Below are 25,970 nucleotides of genomic sequence, written 5' to 3' on the forward strand. Positions count from 1 at the left end.
AATATCAAAACCAAAAATCAAATACTAATCTTGGTAATTTCTGTAAAGCTCCTATAAACTCACTAAGCAGGCTTTTCCGAAAACAAACTTTTTTCGTTTAAGTTTCTTTAACAGTATTTAAACAACTTATTAGAAGTTGTTAAACAAGTTCGAACTTCTATAAGCAATTAAATTCTGAAGCAAGCTCAATACAAGCTGTATAAAAAGTAGTACCTGTGGGATCTCAATTTATAGAAGCTGTTGTGCTAGTTGGGGATTGGTGCCCATTTTTGACAAACAAAATTTGACAACGTTCGGAATATATTATAGCCTTTTCACACCAAACCCAAAAACGCGGTTTATGGCAAAAAGTTTTCAAAAACCTGAAAAGCGTTCACACCACAAATTTACAGGTTTTTGTTTGACGTTTAAAATTTTTTGACATCCAAATGTCAAGTTTTCGATGAGATTTAATTTTTGTTGTTTAAATCAGCTTGAGCTCACAAAATTGATCAAATAAAATGAACTCTGACAGTTTAAATATAATTTTATTTATTTGGTCGTTAAATTGTGTAGTTTCATTTTAATTTCTTTCAGAGAATAATATATTGGCCGCCTCTCAAATTCTTTAGACATTTTGATGTCTAGCCTTTGAGCTGTGGCTCCTTTTCAGCCCAAAGTTCCAACAGGAACTCTTCATCTTTGGTCCCCCACATTTTTTTTTGTTTTGTTTATTTTTTCTGCTCTGCCATTTTCTATAATTAATAAAAGAAATAAAAAAGAAATTTGATTATAATAAAAAAAATCAACAAACCGCATTTGTAAAACAAGTAGTTATCTTTGCCTGTCAGTTCTTTTTTTTGTCTGCTGTCAGTTCTTTTTATTTGTCTGCTGAATTGTTGCTGAATTCCTCAAAAGGTTGGTTTGATTCACAGTACACATACTGTGGGTTTGATTATTTCATTTGGAGTTGAATGTTTTCATTTTCAGGTTTTTGGCGAGTTTAATCAAAAACTTGTGTTTTACGAAAACTTGTGGTTTATGAAAAATGTATACGGAAAAACTTGTGTTTTGATATATGTAGGTTTTTAGGGTTTTTCGCAAAAACCGCGTTTTTGGCTTGGTGTGAAAAGGCTATTAACTTCTTATGTGTACTGTGATAAACTGTGGGCTCTCGATCTATTCGAAGCTTGACGAAAAATCAGCTAAAAATATAACAATTAAAACACACTCAAATGAACACGACTAATACTGAACACTTCCATTTTCATTTGCCCTCATTTACATCCCTGTGTAAAAAAATAAAAAATAAAACAAATTTGTTTAAACATGAAAAAAATGCCAAATGTCATCACGGAGAAATTTCATCAAAAAAACTACTCATAAAATTTTCTTCACACAAAAAAAGCAACGAAACAGCTGCAAGCAAAATCCGTTCCAGAGAACTTTCCAAATTCCAACTCATAGCTCAACCAAGAAAATAAGTTTCCACATAAATTATTTAAAATTACATTACTCCTCTTTGTAACTAATTAAAAAAATGGAAGACGTTCGCGAAGAAAACCAATTCGTTGTGGATGATGTAAGCAAAATCATCAAGGAAGCCATCGAGCAAACAATCGGCGGTAACGCCTACCAGCACGACAAAGTCAACAACTGGACCAGCTTGGTCGTTGAAAATTGTCTCAGTGTCTTGACCAAGGAACAGAAACCTTACAAATACATTGTCACTTCGATGATAATGCAAAAGAATGGCGCCGGATTGCATACAGCCAGTTCTTGTTTCTGGAACAACGACACAGATGGCTCGTGCACTGTCCGCTGGGAAAACAAGACAATGTATTGCATTGTTTCCGTCTTTGGATTGGCTGTTTAAAGAGGTTTTAGACTTCTTCTTTTTTGATTGAATTATGTACTTTTTTTTTTTGTTTAATTTGTAAATTAAATTATAAAATTGATTAAAAAAATCTTGGTATCCAAAATTTCCATATTTCCAGAGAATTCCGACAATTTTTATCTATTTCGGGAATTCCATTTCAATTTGATTAACAGAAGAATATTGACTCAAAAGCTTTTTTGAATATACTTGAAGTTGCCTTTTTTCGTGTCGATATTACAATTAAACAAGAAAATTAAAATTTGAAAAATCCCTGAATTAAATAAAAATAAAATTGATAAAATGCATCATGACTGCAAAATGTTTATTCTTTTTTTTCTTCTGTAATTTATTGAGTCATCGATTTTTTTTGTTTGTGTTGGCTTGGAAGTTGGGTAGGCTGTTCGTAGGCAGCAGGTTGATTATAATTTTGCTTTCTTGTTGGCTAAAAAGTATATTGCTGTGGTAACCTTGAATATTGTTGCAGGCAGAGGGTTGGTGAAGGTGGTTCAAGTGCAATCCAGTTCCAAATAAACCTGACAGGCTTTTATTACAAAGTAAAAGTGTTTTTGTTTTTAATTTAAAGACATGAGAGGAGGGTGTGGGTGGTAAAAGAAATATTGATATTGCGCTCTGACGTCTTTAAGTTGAATACTTGGGGAAACAAAAGAGAATGTGGGGGATAGGAAAAGTATGGCCAAAACATATCCATACAAAATGTTCTTTGAAAATCATCAATTTACTTCGAGTTCAATTTTGTTTTGCTTATTATGATTTACAAATGAAGCGTAGCGTTGAGAAGAAGAAGCTGTAAATGACATTTTTGAACATTTTTATTTTTTCCAGCGGATAAAGGCGTCAAGTTACAACTTATAGCATTTTCGTTTGGTAATTCTTAGAATGGTCTGGGACTGTCCGATCGGGAAAAAACTTGGATACCTACTTCTTTTTGATTCTGAAGTTTGGGTTTCTTTGTATTTGTGAAATGCCATATAATGCGAACCCCTGATGCAAGTTTTATTTTGTTTAATTTGTCTATTCCATAAAAAGTTATCGTTTATTTTTGTTTTCTTTACTTTATTTCAATATAATTTATAGTTTGGAATAGTAAAAAATCTCAATATTCAGAAATGAAGAACAAACAATAACATATTCCATTACTTTGACGTCTTAAGTGTGAACATGTGTGCGTGATTCTCGTTTTAATCCCCCGAAAACCATTAAAAGCTGCCAGATTTTTGAATTCGTTATAAGTATTCATAAGGCTATAAAACTGCATACTCACATTTTGGTTATACCTCCACTCCCAAAATTTGTTGTGGGCTCTCGGTCTATCTCATTTCCATACAAAAAGTAGTTAACCAAAAACTTTAAACGACGATTACTCAAAACTACAAATTTGGCAAATAACCCCTTCTTCATTTCAACGCTTCAATTTAAAACTCAAAAACAAATTATTGCAGTCTATTGAAAGATGATATGGCAGAAGTAGCATTTAAAAATTCTATCATAGAGTGTAGCGATCTACAAAAAGATACTAGTCTAGAATAGAATCCTGCCAATATTGGGACCAGAATTATAGACGGTGCTTAAGATATGGGAATAACACCTCATGAAACTGCTAAACGGTGAAAACAGACAACCAAATATGTATGGATGTATAATGTATCCATCTTCCAAAAGCTAGGTTGAGTAAACAGCTGGGACGGGTACTTTCCTCTTAAAAGTGTCTGCAGATAAAATTGGCAAGAACACACCACTTATCACCGAAGCTTTTGATTATCGTAATTTTGACGACAAACGAAGCGTTTTAATGGAACTTCTAGCATCTATAAGTTCAAGAAAATGGGCGCAGCTTACAAGTCAGCATCAGTGACAATTAAAAAAGTTCGTTTAACTTCTGGGTTATGCCGATGATATTAGAACATATCGTCGGCACAAAGCCAAAACCGCGAATCTGCATTTTTGGCCATTTTCACTTTAATGCGTCATTTAACTTGTTATCGGTACCTCTATTCAATGCATCGACCCCAATCCTCCATCTGTTGTTTAGAAGCCTAAAATATCAATTTACGTTGCACGAGTTTCCATAAGATTGCATGAGTTTCCAAAACTTTAAAGCCGTTTTTCTCGAAACTACAAATTTGCAGATTCGTGGTTTTGGCGTTGTGCCCACGATATCGTCAATCAACAAGAGAGTTATACTATTTCCCTCAGAATTTATTTCCAGGGAACAAAAATTCCTATGAAATGACAGCTAAATACCCGTGAAAAATTAATTGCTGATACCAATAACTTCCGATGGTTACATGGAAAACATTACGAGCAAATTTTGTATTCACAATAGCCCTAATTGACATTACCGGAAGAACAAAGCAAGAAGTGAGGGGTGCCTTGACATGAGTCGGTGAAATTCGGTTTTGCTGTTAATATATATTATGCTATCACCAGTTAGAGAGGCCCAACATCGTTCACCTTTAATTAATTAAGAAACTAAATGTGATTCTCACAAGCCTATTGGGTGAGATGTTCATACATGATATATCTCAATTTTGACCAACGCAACGCCTTAGGGTGAAGCAAAAATTCACTTTGGATTCGGGCCTCAACTAACAAGCTTCTCAATCCAGTTATATTCTTAGCAAGCTGCTTCGAGTTTCACACACCAAGTGATTGAGGTACCCTAACCCCTACTTCGAGGTCTCTTTCTATTGAACCGTTCATTTGGATTGTAAGCGAAAACTTTTCGACTCGGAGCGCTCCACATAACCTAGCCTCTGCACCATAAGATAAGAGTCTTGTTTAGACATTTTAGTTGCGCGTGAGAGGTCTTAGTTGGCCAATTGCCTTCTCAAACCAAAGAAGCTGTGGTTGGCAAGGGTAATCCTTCGTTTGATTCCAGTGCTGGTGTTGTTGTCTGTATTTATAGCGGAGCGTAGGTGAACGAAGACCTTTACGACCTCGAAGTTATGGCTGTAATCATGGTGAAGTTTTGTCCTGAGTGTCGTTTTTCAAGGACAGCATATACTTTTTATTCTCATTACCCGTAAAATATATTTTCGTGTCTTCCACTTCGATGTTAACAGAAGTGCCACTGACATCACACAGTCTCGTGTTAATATTAGAGATCTGTATTATTTATGTTAAAGAAGTCGCATGCCCGCGCGTCTACTTGTCTAACATGTTTAAAGAAAAAGAAGAAAACGAAAAAAAAATTTGTTTTTTCTTTTTGGACACTGGACAGTTGAAATAAATTTAATATTTTGTTATGACAACAGTTGGGTTCGGATGCTGTTGTACCCTTCTAATACACAAAATTTTTAGTTGATGAGTATCAACATAATACATTTAAATCTTACAACGAATATCACTGTAAACTATATTATTTCAGGGGAATTTGAAGAGTGCAACATCAAAACATCGGTACGGTCTTTGCAGACCCTGACAAAACAGCGTGTATACTCCATGTACGTGCTTGCCAGGCATGGTCTAAAGCCAATCTGATAAGGAGCTTGTTCCTCGCTCTTTGGAGTCCTTAGTTCTCGGTATAACCTTGTTATTTTTAAATTTTTGGTAAAGCTTCCGAACTTTATTCCTTCTATTTCCTCGATTACTCAGGGTGGGTTGACAGTTTTCCCACTCGATTGTAATATTGATTTTTAGGATTTCCGAGAGAAAATTTGCCGAGTTCTTCATAAAATCTGCTCTTAAGCTATCTCCAGAGGTGTTAAAATGACCGAATTCCCCTATTCATTATATTTCTTAGATGTTTGCAATCCCATTTACGTATCTTCTTCTTCCTTTAATTTGGCTCTTTCATGATTTCGATGTCGAGGGGATTATAACACTCGCACGTATTGTGAACCGTATGTGAGTACTTAGAGGCACACAGAAGATACCAGAATCATACCGCCACTTCATCCACACTACAATGAAAAACTTTAAAGAGCCAAATAAACCAAAAAACCTTTTAGTTAACTTAAATGGTTCAAAAAACATCTCATCCAGTACAAAATATATTTTTTATTTTCTTTGTCTTTTATTTTTGCCAACAAAAGCAAAACTCTGAGGTTTAATAGTGCTTGGTAGTCTCAGTACCAATGAATTGCTTTTTGGTTTATGAAAAGCATTAACCAAATTTCCATATTTGACTATTTTGGTTTTTGGCAAACTCAATTCTGTTGCTAATGTAACCAGACTCACTTCATAATCATCGCTAAGCAGGAATGCCAATACCAAGAAGTAGCATAGTGCTTTTTCACCCGAAGTATACGTTCGTCTTCTAAAATAAAAAAAAAAAAACAAAATAGATTAAAAAAGATTTTCAAAAAAAAAAAAGATAAATTTTCTTACTTTTGAAAAGAATTTTCACAAGAAAACCTTTCACGGATATCATTTTCGACTTTTTCAGTGATTTTGGATAATTCTAATTTAGCCAAGTTCTTGACTCTTGTCTTAATGAGTGCCATTAGTCCATCCATGTAGAGGATGATTTTCATTTTTACAAGTGTCTGACTTGATTGTGGTCCTTTCCTCAAAGCAATTATTGCATTTTTCAAGTAATCAGACGATATTCTGAGGAAATTAGAAATGTTCTTAAGAAATGAATCTTTCAAATGGAAATAAGATTAATAGTGGATTAACTAAAGCAAATCATTAGGGAACCCGTTCGAACCGCTCCGATTTCGATGATCTTTTTTTCAAGCATTGGGAATTAAAAATACTTAAACCTCTATAGGTTAGAAACTGCTGATGTTGCCGTACTGTTTTTTTTTTAAATTCAAATATTTTTTTTTTGAACAAAACCAATTCTTTGCTTAGATTTCTAAATTAAATGATATCAAAAGTATCTCTAGGTAATTTAGGAAAACAAATATATGGGATTGAGGGACAATCTTCCATCGTTTAAGCGCTATATGCAATTTTCTCACATATGGACTTTAAATACAAAACAAAATATTTTGAACACAACGGCAGCACCTTTAAAAAAAAGACACATTTTTAAAAAGTCAGAATCGCATTCCTATCGGTAAAATTTAAATCCACTAAATTTAATGAAGAGTTTTTGATAAAATGGTTCTCAAACTCAGAATTTTAAATAAAAAATGTTAATAAAAAAATTTAAAATTACTTTTTTCAAACTTTTTTCGTAATAAAATATGAATTTATTTTAAACAATTTTTTGGCCAATGATATTATTAGTTGAATTAGCAAAAGGGAAAGGTAATATGTATATATGTACTTATTACAGTTTTGAGAAAAAAATTAAAAATTACTTCATTACTTACATATATTACTTTTTTTTGATAAAAACTGAATTTTTGTATTGAAATACTTTGTTTTCTCTAAGACTTTGACAAATAAGGCCTTCAAACTTTCGCTATTAACCTTTAACAATAAGGACTGTTGAATGAAGAAAAAATAACTTTATGATGAATGATGAGCTTTGAAAAAAAAAATAACTTAATTTTTTTTTCAAAAACTTCTATTAAAAAAAGTGAAATAAAATACTTTTTAATTTTTTTCATAAACTGTATTGACATTTCCCTTTTATGTATTCAAATAACAATTTATATGGCCAAAAAATAAATTGAAAAATAAAAGTATATTTTATTACGAAAAAGTTTTGAGAACGACATGTTAAAATTTTTGCAATAATTTCATTTTTTCATTTTTTCAAAAACACTGCAATTAATTTTAATTTTACAAATAGGAATAAGTTTATAGCTTTTCAAAAATGTATTTGTGCCCATGATTATGAAAGTGCACTAAATCACTTTTTGCATTGTTTAAAGAATATCTTACATAATAATTTTCTTATAACAATTTAATTGTATTTTTTTTTTTTTGAAATCACTAAAGTAGCAATAAGGAAATTTATTTACTGCAATTTCGCTTTCAAATAAACTTTACCGCTTAAATAATAATTATTTTTATTCTAGATTTTAATAAAGTTTTTTTTTTAATTATTAATACGCTTTTATTAGCTTTGTTTGTAACTGACAAAGCAACTTGAAAACTAGCCATATAAATATTGGAAAACTATTTTTACTCGATTCCCATTATCGTATCGAACTGAACTTTGTACACATATGAAGTTCGGATGGCAACGCAATATTTTCGGGTCCTCATGGGAGGGGCATTGGAGCGTTGAAACACCCCAAATCTATTTTATCCCATTCAAATTATCGCAAAAACTTTTGTAGGTAATTTGCAAGAGGGGCTGTGGGAGCTCAAACCACCCAAATAAATTTTCATCTACTTAGTCCGGTCAAATTAGACTAAAATAAGGGGGTGAGGTTACATTAATTCCCAGCAAGCTGAAAATTGGTAGGATTGTTGGAAACACCATCATAAATTAGATCTAAAAAGTCCTCATCGATCCGAGGCCTGGACAAAAATTTACGGGGGGTCAACGGTCACAAAAACATTTACATTTTGCATCAAAAAACAGATTTAAAATTTTTTGTTACGAAAATGTGCAATAGCTATGCAGTTTTTAAAGCCTTTATGTACTCATACAATTATTGTAGAAAATGATAAAAAAAGAAATAAATAAAATTCATTCATTCGTGGTTGTAGTGAACGAAAACATAAGATGATACAATTTAAAATACACTGAACGAAAAAAAGCCAATATTTTATGAACTGGTTGCGATAGAACTTTTTTCTATGTGTTTTTAGAACAGTCATAAGTGTAGCTATCAGCCGTTTTAGGGTTGTCCATTCTCTATTGCACACCCTGTATATATTCAGACATATTCTAAACAATTCCCAGGGAAATGGTTTCAGGAGAAGGGCCCCAATCGAAAAATGGCGAAAATTTCCATTTTTTTTTTGCTTTCCCATATTCTTAAAGATTGAAGAATGAAATTAAAGCTAAAAAAATAATGACATTTCAGGAACTTTTCAGTTAGAAGTTTTTTTTCAGAATAGGCCTGATTATGACGATTACAACTCAACTTCAACTTTTTGAATCGTTATACCTAAGAAACGGTGGGTCTTAGGAAAAAAAAGTGTCATGACACTTTTCATATATAATAATCTGGTCTACAATTCTTGCATTGAAAATTTTTCGATAAGACTTACCGTTTTGCTGAAAATCGTGAAAAACCAGTTTTTGTGACCTTTGACCCCCCGTACATTTTTTTCCAGGCCTCGGATCGATGAGGACTTTTTAGATTTAATTTATGATGGTGTTTCCAACAATCCTACCAATTTTCAGCTTGCTGGGAATTAATGTAACCTCGGATGTCTAAATTGACCGGACTATACTCTCAAATATTATAAGACTAAAAATTATTTTTTATACAATATTTTTAAGCCGTGTTTTTTATTAAATTTAAATTCGTTAAGTTTTTTATATCAACACAAAATTATTAAAGATAACAAGTGTTTACCTACATATTCTGATCAACAAAATAAAAAAAATTAATTTTTCCCTAAAAAATACTTTATAAGAAAACCAATGGGAAAGTTATGGTCTTTTTTGAAAAAATCTTCTCCGTTGATTTTCTTAACATCTTAAACTAACAGAAAACAATAAAACCTTATTAGGTCACGCCTTACTATTGGGGATAAACGATACGTCGGCTTTTTTGGTCGTATTAATTGTAGCAATGAAAAAGTTACATTTACATACATTTGTTTCTTTTAATTTCTTAGAAAATCTCTTGGCATCAATTAATTTATGAAATTTAAGGAAAATTTTTGAAAACAAATCCAAAAATCTTCAATTAAATTTAAAAAAAAAAATAAAGTTTAAAATATTTTTAGTTACGATCATCAAAATCGGAGCTGTTCGGCCGGGTTCCCTTATAATTTGCCTTAGATACTCTACTATGAACCTTTCAAATAGAAATAAGTTTACTTACGGAATATCGTCAATGTCAGTATTGAAAATAACTGAAACTTCTTCATCGAGACGATCCATCAATTCCAAAGGAATGACATCGTAAACGTTAAAGACCATACTCAAAGCCGTCGCATCTTTGTTGAATTTCGGTCGAATGCGATCGATAATATCTTCAGTGGAAACAACTTCCTCAGGAGTTTCTGTTACCGCCGCAGAATTCTCAACAGTCGTCTCTAATTGATCAACAAACACATCAATGTTGACCTTATTGCGTTCACGTTGATTTAAACTACGCATATCTCGACGGCCACCAAAGTTTTGAATAGCTTTTCCATAGCCAGCTTCTTTGGAGAGCAAAGCGAATTGGGCTTTTTCTTTTTCCTCGTAGACAGAGTTAATAAGTTTGACTTGGTCAATTGGCATAATGCGAACCTTATTTGTTTCTTTATTGCGCACACAAATGTATGTGTCGACAAGATCTTGAGAACCATTGGAAACAGGTCCGGCATAAACATTGCCGCTAGTTACAACAATTGCATGTTTTTTCGTTTTGTCTGATTCATGTTTTGCTTGGAAATAGAGGGTTGCATCTTTGTGAGTATTACGAAGGTCACCGTTTTGAAATTTTACTGTAAAAATTATTAATATTTAAAATAAGTTTTATTTTATTTTGATTTGGGCTTTAATTTTACATAAGACAGGTGTAGATTTGTGCTGGGAGCGTGTTATTAAGTCTTCTATATGTGCTTTATCTCTTGTCATTGTTTTTAATTTTATTGTTAATTTATAGTTTTTGGTTTAAAAGGATAATATTCAAGGATTAATAATTTTTAGTAGAGAAATGTTTTATTTTGGATGAAGCACATGGAACTAGTAGATGGTGTCAAAGTGACATTTCTGTTTGACATTTACGGAGGGATGCGTTCAAAAATTAGGCGTGTTCAACTTTTAAGTTAATATTAGGTGTGTTTTTTAACGCAATTTACTTGTTAAAGTCTGGTACGCAGATCGAGCTAAATTTTAGCCGAGATAAAATTCCCATACAAGTTATGAATAATTTGTATGGGAAAGTTTTTATCTCGGCTAAATTTTTTCCATAATTTGTATAAGCCTGGTACGCTGCTCGCGCTAAATTTTAGCTCCCATACAAATTATCGAAAATTTTTAGCCGAGATAAAATGGATCCCATACAAGTTATCGATAACTTGTATGGAAATTTTATCTCAGCTAAAATTTAGCGCGAGCAGCGTACCAGGCTATAGGAGCTAAATTTTAGCTCGCGCAGCACGAGCTCAATTTTAGCTCCCATACAAATTTTAGCCAAGCTAAAACCTTAGAGGATATAATATATGGAGTGCTTGTTCCTATACCTAATACATTGTAACGCCATATGCATGGATAGGGGTCGCTGGCTTCGTTTTTCAGTGCGAGTCCGGTTCCGCAGCTGTAAATAAACACGCTTGGTGATGACAGCCATCAAATGAAAATAAAATGGAGGCATGCACTCATCGAAAAACTTAAAGAAACTAGAGCCCTCTATAAAAGCTTCATGGAACTAATAGTACAAGCACTCCATATATTATATCCTCTAAGGCTAAAACATATCCCATACAAATTATCGATAACTTGTATGGGAATTTTATCTCGGCTAAAATTTAGCGCGAACAGCGTACCAGGCTTTAAATGCTAAATCTTTATCTATATAGATTTTTGAAAAATCCAGATAATTATCCAGATTTTACTTTCTCTCGATAAAAGTAGTGCCAAGGTAGTTTAATTGTTGTGTTCATACAGAAATATCTTAAAATATTAACAAACAAAAAAAAAAGCGGAGAAAATGAGTTTTGAAAAAAGCTCTCATAGAAAAAAATAAATAAAAATTTGTTTGAAATGGTTACAATGATAATAATTTGAGATATACGCAATGCACTTTTCAGATAAAAGTCTCAAACGTATCCTGATAAGATTGTTGAACAAATATATGTATATATAAAATTACAAAAGTTTTTTCGAAAAATTAGAAATAAAAATAAAAAAGTTTCCACGTTTGATTTTTAAAAAATCGAAAAAAAATTCAATATATGGCTAAACCTTTGAACGCTTATAACACAAGAACGACGCCACTAATGTTAATGGTCATGGTCTTAAAATGTAGCTAAGAATATACAAATGATTTTTGGTTTTTTGTTAAAAAAAAATTTCTGAATCCAACATGGATGCAAATGCAATGGCCACTTGAATAGTTTTGGTTTTTTGTGAAAATTTTTTTTTTGAATCCATCATGGATGCAATGGCCATATCACTACGGAGTTAAAAAAAAAACATGAGCACGGCACATTTTTGACAGACTGCTGCCAAAGTGTATGTACAGTGGTGCCAAACATTTGGACGGATTTCAAAAATCCCGATGTCGTTTTTTTTGCACAAAATCTATATAGATAAACAAAAAAACACATACCTATTATTTTATTTATGAAAATTGCTAACCCAAACTCATTAAAATTTTTTGAAAAAAAATATTATTTTTTATATCAAAGATTTGTATGATTTCGAAAATGAATGAAGACAACCGCTCAATCAAACCAACCGCTCAATCGAAAATTAATGAAGACAACCGCTTATCTTATCTTATTTTATTCAGAATTTTCTCTACCTCTTAGTCACCATGTATCACAAAGAATTTCATGAATTTTTTTTACTATTCCCATTCCCCACAAAATTGTAGGTTTGATACGAAAAAAGGGTCTACAAGTTTTATCACGATAAAAGCTACAAAAAAGCGTTATTAAAGCTTTCGTATCTCGTCGGGATAGCTGAGTTATTGTCAAAAAATTAATGTTATCATTTTTTTTTTTTCAAAATGGTGAAAAACGCTCATTGGAAATCATGGGCGAAAACTTCAAGTTAAACTTCTCTAAGCACCCCCTACAAAATATCAAAAATTAAGCTTTCTCGGTTCATTTGTATTTCTATATGGACTATGGACTATAAGTCCGTTGATCTTCGAGAATGATGTGGTGTACTTTATCAACGATTTTCTTCATCAACGCGCTGGTCTAATTTCAAAAATATAAAGGGAAGGTACCGTTATATGCTCCTATTCCTTTTAATATGAAAGACGTCTAATAAGATTTGATACGAAATAAAAACTTCAAAATGAATGTTCGGTTGTAAAAAAAACAAAAGAGCTGAACAGCAAACCTGAAAATGGCTCTATCGTGTATGAAAACAATAAATATTCTTTGATAAACTGGGTAAATAAGATATTTGCCAAACTGAGATTTGTCAAAATGGAAAATGACACTGATCGATGATTTAAGACACTTCTTTAGTCTAACATCTAACTTAAAGAAGAAATTTAGTCAAGTTTTCGAATTGCACTTGGCACGGTCCACTGATTTCTTTAACGCATGCTTGTAATTAATATTAATATAAAACTTTCACAGTTACTCATCATAATTTAAATAAAGTCTACCGCTTCCCGCCTCATTAATCATTGTTCCCTCAAAGTGTTTTTATCTCTAGTCACTCTAATAAAATCTTTTGCATCTATCCTATAAACAAAACTCCGTTTATGAGTATTTTTGAAAGTCATTACTCCTCTTAATCATCAGCTATATATGCCTAAAGCTCGTATGAAAAACAAACTACAACTCATTATAGAGTCTCTCATAGACATGATCGTGGTGCATTTATTCTAAACGCACTCGACCTTAACATGTAGGTAAATGGCATAATTTGAAACACTTTAGCGGTGCAATTGTCACTCTTTGTGGTTCCAGCTGGATAGCATTCGACTTGCAACGTTCAGAACAATGTGTCAACAGCAACATCAAAATTATATTCTTTTTAGTTTAAGTTTAATTCCGACATCGGCAACATTAAAGCTACGACGCGAAGTTACCACACGGTTGCACCAAAAGCATCCGCGATGCATCTTGTTCTAAGTTCTTTGGTAATCCTCCAAATGTGCATTTTTCAGTGTTCTAGTGAATGGGTAAAAATATCCCAGACATCCGATGACAATCAAAATGAATCTGCTCGAAACGATCAGGATCAATTAAAAGTGATAAAAGATGCAAACGATCCAAGTCCTGAATGGATTGAATACCAAAAAGAACGTTTCAAAGGTTCAAACTTTTCACAAAAGTTAGTAATATCGGGAGAAACCCACTTGAAAACCAGTGCAGAAGTTATTGTTCCAGCTCAGATAAATGATCCAAATTTGAAACGGAACAAAATAGTTCGAATGAAAACAAAAATTACCCTCCATGATCCTGAGGCAGACCAAAGAACAACTACAACTGAAGCCCCAAAGAAACCAAAACCAACAAAACCAACTTACTACGAGCAAGATATCAAATTTCCTTCGTTTATGGGATTTTTGAAATTTCTAACATCACTCCAGAAAGGGCTTTTGAAGAAGAACTCCTTCGGGATTATGGATAAGATAAAAATGCTGAAAAGTATGCGGGATCAATTAATGATGAATATCGGTTTGTACTCTTTTTTAAAAGTGCTTTCATCAGTTTGTTTTGTAATTTTGGTATCTTTCACAGAAAATAGCTTTGGTTCAATGTTTCCGAAAAGTCGCCAAAAAAGAGGTCTCACAGATGAATCAAGCTTTCAATTTCCACCGGAAACCGCATTAATGAGCATTAGTTTCTTGACTTTCTCTGTGTTCTTAATTAAATTAGTTCTTGTGAGTGAATATAAGCCTAGATGTGCGTGTATCTGTAAAAAAAAGACATATAAAAATGAATAATTTTCTTTTTCTATTATTATTCTTGCAGCAAGTCATTCATATAATCAAAAGCAAACATTACGCCTATAACACAATGACAATGAGCAATATGACTGCAATGACAAAGAGTGGATTAAATGCGCGCAAGTTCGGTGAAAGTCATGAAGATCTAGAGATTGTGACAAAAATATCGGAAGCAATTAAGAGTAATCCATTTAATGCTAAATGATTATGGTTTTGCTTGGTTTAGAGATCAAAATATAGATGTTTAAACGAAATTAAGATAACATGATTTCATATTAAGCGTCCATCTATAGCACGACCGATTTGTTAATGTTATTATAGCAATAATAATATATGAATAAAAAACGCAGTAATGAGAATTTTTTAATATAAATCAGGCTTGCTTCTCAGCTCTTTTGTTTTTTTTTTTTTTTTAAGTACGGGTCGATCTAAAAACAAGCTGACATTGACTCCGAGTCGGCACACGTTTTATATTGCCTCTTTACCATATGAGGCGTTCAGAATAATATAATAGGTAATGGATCAAGTCCATTAAACTTCTCTACAAATTGGATCTTTTAAACCTAGGATTACCCGGTCAACAAAATGTGTCAATGCGTTGACTCTTTTGTATTTGTTTTTCGTGGGCGGTCAACCGACATAACAGCCTTAAGAAATATTTTGATATCAATTTTAAGCCAGAGGGTCAAGGCGTTGACCGATTCTATTGACCGTGCAATCCTAGCTTTATACATTTAAATGTTAGCTAACTAAACAACTGTTTCAAGTTGTCTGTTCCTGAGAACAGAAATAATGGTATTGACCTAATGCAAATTTTATTGATCTGACAATAAAGTACATATAAGAACTTCCCAAAAATTCAAGAAAAGTTTTTGTGTTTTTTTTTGTAATATAAACAAAATACGGTATACTGTTAAGAATTTGTTTTCAGATCGAAAAGAGTACAGGAAATAGGAAATGATACTAAATCTAGAAATGTTTTATTGAACGCAATTTTTAAAATTGGGAACGGTTCGCACTCAGGGTTGTAAAAATATATATGCGAAAAAAGCATCAGATTTGTTTGCATTAAAAAAATCAATATAAAAAGTGTAACATAACATATTAATATTTTTTCCATAATATTCGTTGACAATCTTACCTTACCTTACATTAGCCTTAATATTAATATAACAAATCAAAAATCTAATAAAAGGTCCCAAAGTCAAATTCCTAAGAAGTCCGATGAGTATTATTTCATTCATATGCACACAGTAAGCATTTATTTTTTTAATTTGCATTAATTTTTTTTTTTCAGTGCAAGAAAATTGAAATTTGCAATAAATATTTTTTAAAATTTGTAATGGAAGCAAGTGCATACAAACTAAAATCCACTACTGAGTCGCACTTATTTGCTTTTAGTTGTCAAGTTGCTAACATTTTTAAGACTTTTGTATACAAATTTCGTATATGTTTTTTTTTTTTTATTTAAAAAAAAACGTACAAATCGTTCTTCAAAATGAAATTGAGCCACAAAAAAAGGACGCAATTTTATTTCCTTTATTAAGATGCATTAAAAAAAATCAAAATCGTTAGAACCTTTCAAAAACAAAACTCGTTTTTTTATAAATAAAATTTTCTGAAAAAAAAAAAAAAAAAATGTAATGCCAGCAATTATTACAAAACCTTTATCATAAGAGGCATTACATGTAGGTACTTATGTGCGTAAATTGATAAAAATAATTGAGTTTTTAAATAACAATACAGTAAGTTAAAAATTTCACGAAATATCTCATTACGAATGTCAAATAGATAAAAAAAATCCCTATTTCCTTAAAATATTTTGAGAGTCGACAGCAGACTTCCATTTTTAAATCATTTCGGAAAAAATGTTTATACCTACGGCTCCAGACTTAGTGACACGTTTTGTGTTAATAATCTTTTCTTAAATTTTGTTTAAGGCTCGATTTCTTAACAATTAGGATATACAAATAATGCTTGTTTTTCCTTATGACGTTCTGTAGCGAAGGTTGCCTATTCTCATGAATCATTTTGTTAGCCATCCTTTTTTGTATTTAGTTACAGCATGGAAATTAAATTCACTTTTAACGCTATGTTTGTATACAGGGTGATTCATATTCAATAACACATTTGACAAAAAATAAAAAATAAAATTTGCATTTTACACTCAAGTAATTTTGAGACTTCGGATTCCATTTCGAGAAGAAAACCACCTTTAAACAAACGGATTTCTGTATAGTTTTTTTTTCACCAAGATAACTTCCGTCTTTAATTAAGCGGAAATCTACTTAATTTAAAATGAATACCTACTTATTTTTATATGGAGACATAGATTTTCATTTTAATTTAAGACGAAAGTCATCTATTCACTTTTTTATGAACAGTTTTTTCCATTGGGCTTCACAGGGGCGTATACAGGTTTTCTTCTTGGGGGGGGTCATGCCAAAATTTTTTTTACAAAAGTTTTGGTAGTAGGCATAAACTTGAAAATGTGCTATTTAAATTAAAAATATTAAAATTTGTTTGTTTTGCATTTCGAATAGAACAGTTCCGAAGAGTTCTAAGAATAACCAAACAAAAACGTTGTGTGATTCGTTTGCTTTTATTTGTTTAGCCTTAAATCTTCACCAATTAAGACCATCCTGTCCTTAAAATACAGTGTAATGTACAAGTACTTCGATTGAATAATTTGCCTTTAAACAACTCTGCATTGTTTTCCGATAGTCCAGAATTATTTTACAAGTTTAAATAAAATCTTTTTAGTTTAATAACACTGATAACTTTCGAATTAATTGTCTTCCTAACCTCAGGCAAACGAATCGCAAGGTTTTGCAAAAAAAAAAAATTGCATTTGAAAATACATTTTTTTTTTAAATTTTGTTTTTTTTTTTCTTTTAAGACGATACAGGATTCAAGTACCTCTGTCAAAATAGTAAGGACAAAAAAATATTTTTGGCGTAACAGAAAATATTAAACAAAATTATGCTATACTCTGTCCGATAAAAATTGGCAGCACAGGGAAGGTAGGGCATTTGCATCTCACTCTGCTTCACGCCTTCTGGATATGTCTATCACATAAAAAAGCTCACTTAGCGGTTCCGTATTATCAAAAAAAAAATGTTTCGAAAAGGTACCAGCGTTACCATTTTGTCAGTAAAATTTCACAAAAACGAAAAAAAAAATAAATTTTTCGTTTAACACCAAAATAACAAATAAAAAATTCACTCATTTAAGACGCAGGCCGACCCCACGCATGGGTACAAAATTTTGCCTGTTGAAATCTTAAAATGCATGTTAAAATGTTGCCATTAACTGTTTTCCTACATACACAAAATAAAAATCAAATAGCCACCAACACCACGACAACACATATGCTTTTTTTCGTTCAAAAAGCTTGAAAAAAGCATTAATCCTGAAAGCTAGAAAAAGGAAAGGAGTAGTTTATGAAGGAAGTTTACCAATGGTAACTCTTATGTATTGTGAATTCTTTTAATAAACAGCTTTTATGATTGAGTTTCATTCTGCCACAGATCGTGAGGCAGATCGGTCATAGGAGGGTGTACTTCGCTTAATAAAGAAATAACAACAACAATGCCATGGCACGTCTGTGGTGTTCTTGTGTGTTTCAGGGGCATATTTTTCGTAAATTGCTTTTTAGCAATCGTTAGGTCCCATTGTTTTTGAAAAAGCTCTCCCATAAGGCCTGTACTGCCAATATTTATCGGACAGAGTATAGTTTAGATATTTTTTCGAAATTTCAAACGGCATTACTAATTAAAGAAATGCTTTAGATCACTTACGAAGGATTTCATAATATTCGGCTCTGATTTAATCAGCTTTCAGGTGTTTATCAGCGGTTTAAAATATAAAACATATTCAGTTATATTTATTAGTTTTTCTTAAATCGATTTTCGAGATTATTTTAAGTGACCTAAGCTTGCTTAAATATTTAATTTGCCTTTAGAAGAGGTTGCCTATATTCTTATCTATTCTCGGTTTAGTCAAAATTAAAAAAATTATTTGGATTTTAAATCCATACAAAGCTCTACAGCACAGCTTAACTTGTAGCCTATCAATGTCTTATATTATCGAACGAATCAAAATAATCCTAATCCAGCATAGCGTTCGCTAAAAATATGACCACATCCCCAGATATGGCAAAAATATTCGGTTGTATACCAACAAATTTTTTGACTTTTCATTTTCGTTCTTGTTCTAAAACTTTGACATTTTGAAAATCATCGTACTCAAAAGAATTTAGTAGAACACAACAATTTCTTGTTTAAGTTTTGAGTTCTTGGGGGGAGGGTCATGACCCCGTGACCCCCCCCCTGTATACGCCGTTGGGGCTTCATCCTTCATTTATTCATACCAATCTTTGAAAGAACGAAAAATGTTCGTCAAAACTGTGACTTAAAGTTTTTTACCTGTTTTCAAAGAAATTGTTCGAATGATATCGTAATTTCATCTTTAGCCTTCATCTTACTAGAACCACCCTTTGAAAAAAAAAACTTGAAAATTCTCCTCCGCATTCAAAACCAAACTATAGAGATACGTTATCCAATAATTGTCAAGATGGTAATGGCATACTGTTTCTGAAAATCATCAAGAATCCCCCAAAAACCAAACAAAACCAAAAACGACAACGCACGAGAAGAGGGTGCTTATTGTTCAAATTCAACAAATTGAGTGTTTGGTTTCGGTTGCTTGGAAATGTATACTTTGGGGGTATTGATGACAATAAGAGGATTGTTTTCCCAAGGATGTTGAAAAAGAAAAACAATACAAAACGTATGTATGGAATTTTATATGGACATTTCAATATAGTATAAGCCTACTGCCTACTGCCTACGCCTACGCATTTTCTTATGACGACATTGAGGTCGAATTCTACTTTAATCATAGAGTATAGTAATACTCGTAGAGGCTAAGTGATTTTTCTGCTCTTTTTATTAGTTTCCATAGATGCGAGGGTTTCAAGGTCCTTTTGTAGAAACAATGGTCCTTAGGGTCTACATTAAATCTGAATTTTATCCTCGATATAGGTATATGTAGGTCCTTTAACATATATGTGAGTATATCCTGGGTTATTGCCGGTGTCAACGTACCCTTGTACCGTTTTATTTAAATCGAATAAGACTCCTGACACGCAATCTTGAGGTAGACACGTTTACCTGGTTTCTGTGGCAGTGAAATGTATAAGCTCCTTTCCGGGAAAAAACAAAATATACAAACACAAACCACGAACGAGTTGCCAAATCCATTAACCTTACTCCGGTTTGAAGGAGGAGACATAGAGTATGCTTAAAGAATCCACCTGGTATGCGATGATGGTTGAGCAATGGAAGCTTAATGAAGAATTATTATATATATTCCTCCAAAGCGCTATAAATGTTCTCAAATGTAATTAAGTCATCAAAATATAATACCATACGAAACGGAGTAAGGGATTACAGCCAAGAATCCCAGGTGAAATGATGGATACGTTTTTGGCTAAAATTTAATTGAATTTACGTTATTGTTGACTAAGCGACTAAGTATAGTGGGAGACTTGTGGTAGTTATTTATATAGAGGAATGTGCTCAATGTAAATATTTTTGATATGGAAATTTTGGAATTATTATTTTGAATATGAATATAATTAATCTTTGTTTGTGCTGAGTCTTGGTGATTTATATGAATGGGTTTTTACAAATTGTTGCTTTTGAGACAAAACTTAATATGTACCGACAAAAAGACAACAATACCTGTGGGAAAAAGTTGGCCGACAACAGCCACCATAGTGAGGGAAATACCGTGATCTCAATTTTAATTTTGACATGGTTAAAAAAAATTTACAATTTTTTTGTAAGCTGTCGTACAGATATGATTGAGACATATTTTCAAAGGTTAAATGATAAGCTTTTCAATGATATAAAATTTATTATAAGTTGTAACATAAAAAAATGAACCAAATCGAAATGGAAGAAAAAAAGTTTTTTTTTTTGATAAAAGTTGATTGAATTAAAAAAAGTCCAGTTTTTTTTTAGATGTCGTACAAACATGAGCTTTCAGATGATATAAAATTTATTATAGGTTGTGATGTAAAAAAAATGACATATGATATGATGTGTAAAGAAAAAAAGAGTTAATTTTGTATACTTTTTACAAAATATTAGGCTTTATTTATGGTTTATTTCTTAAAAAAAAAATATAAGGGTTATTGAAGGTATATTTTTTGTTGTATACTTTTGGATATAAAAAAAATTAAAATTGTAATTGCATAAGTTTACAAAAAATGCGATATAATAGCTTTAACGCGGCAGTCCTCGAGTGCCACAATTTTTTTCGTTTAATTACTATGCAATCCATGAATTTTTGTTTGGTTTATACTCTATAACAATAAAGAAAACATATTAGATGATACACATGTGGAGCTTAGAATTGTATAAGCCTTTTTTTTGTTTACATTTTGTTTGAAGAAAAATGGCGGTCACACAGGAATTAGAAACAAATTCAAGATAGCGAATCGGTTTATCTTTCTTGGCTTAGGCAGAAAATCATGACCTTCCAGAATGTAATTGAATGTCACAATCGGCATTAAAGCTAAGTTTAAAAAACTAGGAAAATCAAGCCATGCTAAATGAAAAGAAAGAGTCAACATTTATAGCAACTCCTAAACTAAATTCTAAATTAATTGATCAAAACTGACTCTACATTCTTGAGAAAAAAAAAACAGCAACCTCAAATTCACGTTTTCAAATTCTTCCTTCAAAGAACTAATTGGCTTTTAAGGTATGTAGATAGTTAAACAAGATAATAGATAAGTTTAATAAAAAAATTTCAGAGCGTGCCAGAAATAGTAGCAGAAAATAAAATTAGAAGGGGTCTCGGTCTTTTCACGATTTGGCAATGGTAGGATATCAAAAATAGTGCTTCAAATGACTATTCGATTCTAATGGTTGTCGAAACTAAGGTGATGTCTATATTCAGTTTTGACATTGTTGTATAAATATATTATATCTTTACAATTTGTTTGATTTTAATAAACAAAAGTTAGCTTGTTGCATAATGTGTTCAACGCCAAATAAAATATTTGCAAGTTTCTTTGTATAAACAAAATGTTACTCATACACCACAGTGAGCATGTCGGTTTATTGGTTTATTCTATATAAAAGGTTGAAAAAATTCATATAACGACGAAACAATGAAAGATAACAGCAGATTGGACTTAGTTTATAAGATTTTTGAATTTTTTTATGGAATTTTTTTTGCCGCTAATTTCACCCACCTGAGGTCGTCCACATTTTCGTTCAGGCTGTAAAAAGTTAAAGCAAGACTTCTGGCTAGCACTCTGTGAGCTTCAGAGTTTTTTACTGTAAAAATTTTAAGAGAATTTTAAAAAACAAAGAAAAATTAATTTGCGAAAGTTTTTGCTTAAGAAATTTGTAATGCGACGACGGGTCGTTATTATGCATGCAAAAATTCTGTACGATCAAAATTCAGTTTTTACATCAAAAATTATATAGGTATCAATATAATTCTGTATTTTTGTTAATCAAAAATTCTGTAAATCCATATTTCTGTTTTTCAAAATTCTGTAAACATGCCTGCATTTCAAAATTTTTTAATTCCAATATTACGTTAATGGAAAAAAAAAAATTGTTATGATATTGAAAAAAAGTCACACTTTTTTCAATTTGATAACAATTTTTCTTTTTCCATTTACAAAATTTTGAAATTCAAATTTTTGAAATACAGTATTGTGAACCAACAGAATTTTAAAATTCCAAATTTTGGATTTAGGTATGTGATTGTAAATTACAGAAATATAATGTACCTACAGCATTTTAGAAGCCTAATTTTGACATTTTTTTTTTTATTTTAACAAAATTATACCTAACTCAAAGTCCTAAGGAAAATTACATTTTATATTTATAGAAACCGGTAGGTACTAAAAGATTCACGATAGTTGCTTAAGGGGTAATAACACCTTGTAAACCACGAAATCGAGCGTCATTTTCATCAGCGTATAAAACAAAGAAGAAATATTATTTTCTTTTGGTGTTTGTTTAGTTTAATTAAGTATATTAATAGGTAACAGAATAGGCTAATGTTAAATTTTTTAATTATGTGAAATTTTTTAAATGGTGGTGTAGTTCAGGATGATAGTAAAATCCTGTGCTCCCATCGGGCGACCAACTAACTCCTACAATTTTTAACCGATTGGGCTGAAATTTTGTGTGGAGCTTAGAAATACTATTCTCTAGTGAAGTACGTAGGATTTTTTTGAAATATTAATTTTTAAAGAAATGGCATTAGTTTGAAAAAATTATTTCATTCCAAAAACAAAATTCGTTGAAAAAAAAGACCATAAAATCGTTAAATTTTAATATTTCAAAAAAATCCTACGTACTTCACTAGAGAATAGTATTTCTAAGCTCCACACAAAATTTCAGCCCAATCGGTTAAAAATTGTAGGAGTTAGTTGGTCGCCCGATGGGAGCACAAGATTTTACTATCATCCTGAACTACACCGCCATTTAAAAAATTTCACATCATTAAAAAATTTAACATTAGCCTATTCTGTTACCTATTAATATACTTAATTAAACTAAACAAACACCAAAAGAAAATATTATTTCTTCTTTGTTTTATACGCTGATGAAAATGACGGTCGATTTCGTGGTTTACAAGGTGTTATTACCCCTTAAGCAATAGGAGAAGGTGGCCTTATCTCTTAGTAGATGTAAGCGAGTGAAAATCTTTCGTCTTTCATTTTCCAATCAATTATGTGTACCTATAAGATGCAGATCCACACTGTCAACAAAGAATCATATAATTTCATAAGAAAAAAATAAAATAAACGAATAAACCATAACGAACTTTATTGATGAAGAAAATCCAACTGAAATGTAATTCAAATAGAATGTCTTTTCAAATAAATTTCGCCAAAATCCCATTTTATCAGCAAAGGTTGTTCTTACCAACCAAAAATCCTATATAAGTGGATTTCTTATCAAAATATTTATTTACTCATCTTTGTGGATGGCACAGGCTTTCAGAGGATTACTCTACACACATACGGTTTATTTTGTATTATGGAATGATAAGGAGACAAAAAAAAAAAAGTTCCAAAAGAAGAAGAAGAATTCCCTTGATGGTAAGATGATACAAAAAAAAAAAAAATAAAAATAAAAAATCAGTCCCACGCACTGTTTACCACAGAGAGGATATCTTTTCTTTTTTTTTTTGCTGATGGAAGTGCTCCAAGGCTAAGAATATGTTTTCATATATTATTATTTCTTTCCCACACTCCTGATGATTCAATTGTATTTCATATAATATTTAAGGAAGTTTTTTATATCACTCTCAGGAACTTGAGCCTACAGGTTAAAAGTACAGCCAAAAAAGTCTCCATTAAAAAGATCTTATCGATGCCTTGAGATTTGTTTTTTTTTTTAATCACGAAAATGAAATCACAAGAACATTTTATGTGTAATAGAAATACACACATGGTATTAAATATTTGGTATCTAAATGAGGAAATAATGTTTTAACATGTTGATAAACTCAAGCAATTTGTTCTAAAAAAAGGGGGTAAATTGAAAATTCGCATCGCCATGGGGTGGAGTTTATTTATATACATTTTTTTGCGCCTTTTTTGTATTTTATTTTTTAATTGCTTTGAAATACACGTATCTACTGTTGTCTCTAGTTGTTTTAAAGAATCATTTACCTTAACCGAGCTCTACTACCCTACTCCTCTACTCCACTACTCCTCTACTCCTCTACTCCTTTACTCATCTACTCCTCTACTCCTCTACTCCTCTACTCCTCTACTCCTCTACTCCTCTACTCCTCTACTCCTCTACTCCTCTACTCCTCTACTCCTCTACTCCTCTACTCCTCTACTCCTCTACTCCTCTACTCCTCTACTCCTCTACTCCTCTACTCCTCTACTCCTCTACTCCTCTACTCCTCTACTCCTCTACTCCTCTACTCCTCTACTCCTCTACTCCTCTACTCCTCTACTCCTCTACTCCTCTACTCCTCTACTCCTCTACTCCTCTACTCCTCTACTCCTCTACTCCTCTACTCCTCTACTCCTCTACTCCTCTACTCCTCTACTCCTCTACTCCTCTACTCCTCTACTCCTCTACTCCTCTACTCCTCTACTCCTACTCCTACTCCTACTCCTACTCCTACTCCTACTCCTACTCCTACTCCTACTCCTACTCCTACTCCTACTCCTACTCCTACTCCTACTCCTACTCCTACTCCTACTCCTACTCCTACTCCTACTCCTACTCCTACTCCTACTCCTACTCCTACTCCTACTCCTACTCCTACTCCTACTCCTACTCCTACTCCTACTCCTACTCCTACTCCTACTCCTACTCCTACTCCTACTCCTACTCCTACTCCTACTCCTACTCCTACTCCTACTCCTACTCCTACTCCTACTCCTACTCCTACTCCTACTCCTACTCCTACTCCTACTCCTACTCCTACTCCTACTCCTACTCCTACTCCTACTCCTACTCCTAATCATTTGTTCTTATAATAGTTTAGAATAAACTACACTGATTGTTCTTTAGGGAATCCACCAAACCCAGAGCAAATAAGTTTTTTTGGCCTAACCAAATTATATCCTACATCTTTCAGCAAGAAATCAAACCCTTCATCCACTTTATCACTCTGCCATTCAACCTTGGGGGGCTTTAAAATTTAATCTGTTTTCGAACTTTCAAATGGAAATTTATTCATTACCGTTATATCTGTTTTGCCATTCGAATAATCGTTTGAGACTTTGACAGATGATGTCTATGAAAGGGCGGCACTAATTCTTTGTTGTGGTTTCTTAGAACGGAAAATTTTAATTTGCTTTCACCCGCCATTGCCACCTAATATCTATATCTCTGAAGCCAGAGGCAAAACACCTTAACCAACGTTTGAATTATTTAGAATTCCTAACGCCTTTTACCTTCACTTTCTCTCTACTTATGTCTCTGAACGACGTGACGCTTTAGCTTAGTTTAATTTCACAAATGCGAAAGACCTGTTTTTTTTTTTTTTAGGCTTTAAAGTGTAATCCCGTGTGATTGTTCTCCCTAGTTCTAAGCTTTACCCGCACCATTCAAAGCAATCGCAATTTTCTGTCGCTTCAAAGGACTAAAAATTGAGCTCAAACAAAATTTGAAATTCAAAGAAAGTAGGTAAATCAGGAATTAGGTGTTGCACAACAAGATTGTAGGTACTAAAGGTAGGTTGTAGGCATCAGAGCAAAAAAAAAAAAGGATAAACATTGTGTGGGACAATGAGATAAGCTGACTAAGAGAAGACTGCAAAACAATTCGCCAGGACATTTTATGGGATCAAAATGGCGGATTTCGTTGAGCGTAAATAAAATCATTAAACCATGAAACAAGGGATAAACAAATAACGGGGCCATACACATTTCATAGGACACAAAGTGGATGGATTTATGGTACAACGTCGAAGTCAATATT

At 32.2% G+C, this 25,970-nt stretch overlaps 2 protein-coding genes across 2 annotated transcripts; one reads left to right on the top strand and one right to left on the bottom strand.

Moving 5' to 3' along the window:
• The first annotated feature begins 1,354 nt into the window (after positions 1 to 1,354).
• LOC129914338 (dynein light chain Tctex-type) lies at positions 1,355 to 2,181 on the top strand. Its single transcript, XM_055993534.1, has one exon. The coding sequence runs from the start codon at positions 1,520 to 1,522 to the stop codon at positions 1,853 to 1,855; it is 336 nt and encodes a 111-aa protein (XP_055849509.1). The 5' UTR covers positions 1,355 to 1,519; the 3' UTR covers positions 1,856 to 2,181.
• A 3,677-nt stretch (positions 2,182 to 5,858) lies between these two features.
• Positions 5,859 to 10,604, bottom strand: LOC129916263 (uncharacterized). The gene is made up of 4 exons (XM_055996113.1): positions 10,403 to 10,604; positions 9,730 to 10,339; positions 6,209 to 6,430; positions 5,859 to 6,137 (listed from the first exon to the last, which is right to left on the bottom strand). The coding sequence occupies exons 1-4, from the start codon at positions 10,470 to 10,472 to the stop codon at positions 5,879 to 5,881; spliced, it is 1,161 nt and encodes a 386-aa protein (XP_055852088.1). The 5' UTR covers positions 10,473 to 10,604; the 3' UTR covers positions 5,859 to 5,878.
• Positions 10,605 to 25,970: the final 15,366 nt, after the last annotated feature.

Source organism: Episyrphus balteatus, chromosome 3 (assembly GCF_945859705.1).
Source record: "Episyrphus balteatus chromosome 3, idEpiBalt1.1, whole genome shotgun sequence".
In the NCBI taxonomy this organism is placed as follows: domain Eukaryota; kingdom Metazoa; phylum Arthropoda; class Insecta; order Diptera; family Syrphidae; genus Episyrphus; species Episyrphus balteatus.

Bases quoted from the DNA above. Each gene is read 5' to 3' on its own strand.
- LOC129916263 (XM_055996113.1), bottom strand. From the start codon at position 10,472: ATGACAAGAGATAAAGCACATATAGAAGACTTAATAACACGCTCCCAG. The intron at 10,340-10,402 runs GTAAAATTAAAG...TAATTTTTACAG, and splicing joins CAAATCTACACCTGTCTTAT to TAAAATTTCAAAACGGTGAC. The intron at 6,431-9,729 runs GTAAGTAAACTT...TAATTTCCTCAG, and splicing joins ACTGACATTGACGATATTCC to AATATCGTCTGATTACTTGA.
- LOC129914338 (XM_055993534.1), top strand. From the start codon at position 1,520: ATGGAAGACGTTCGCGAAGAAAACCAATTCGTTGTGGATGATGTAAGC.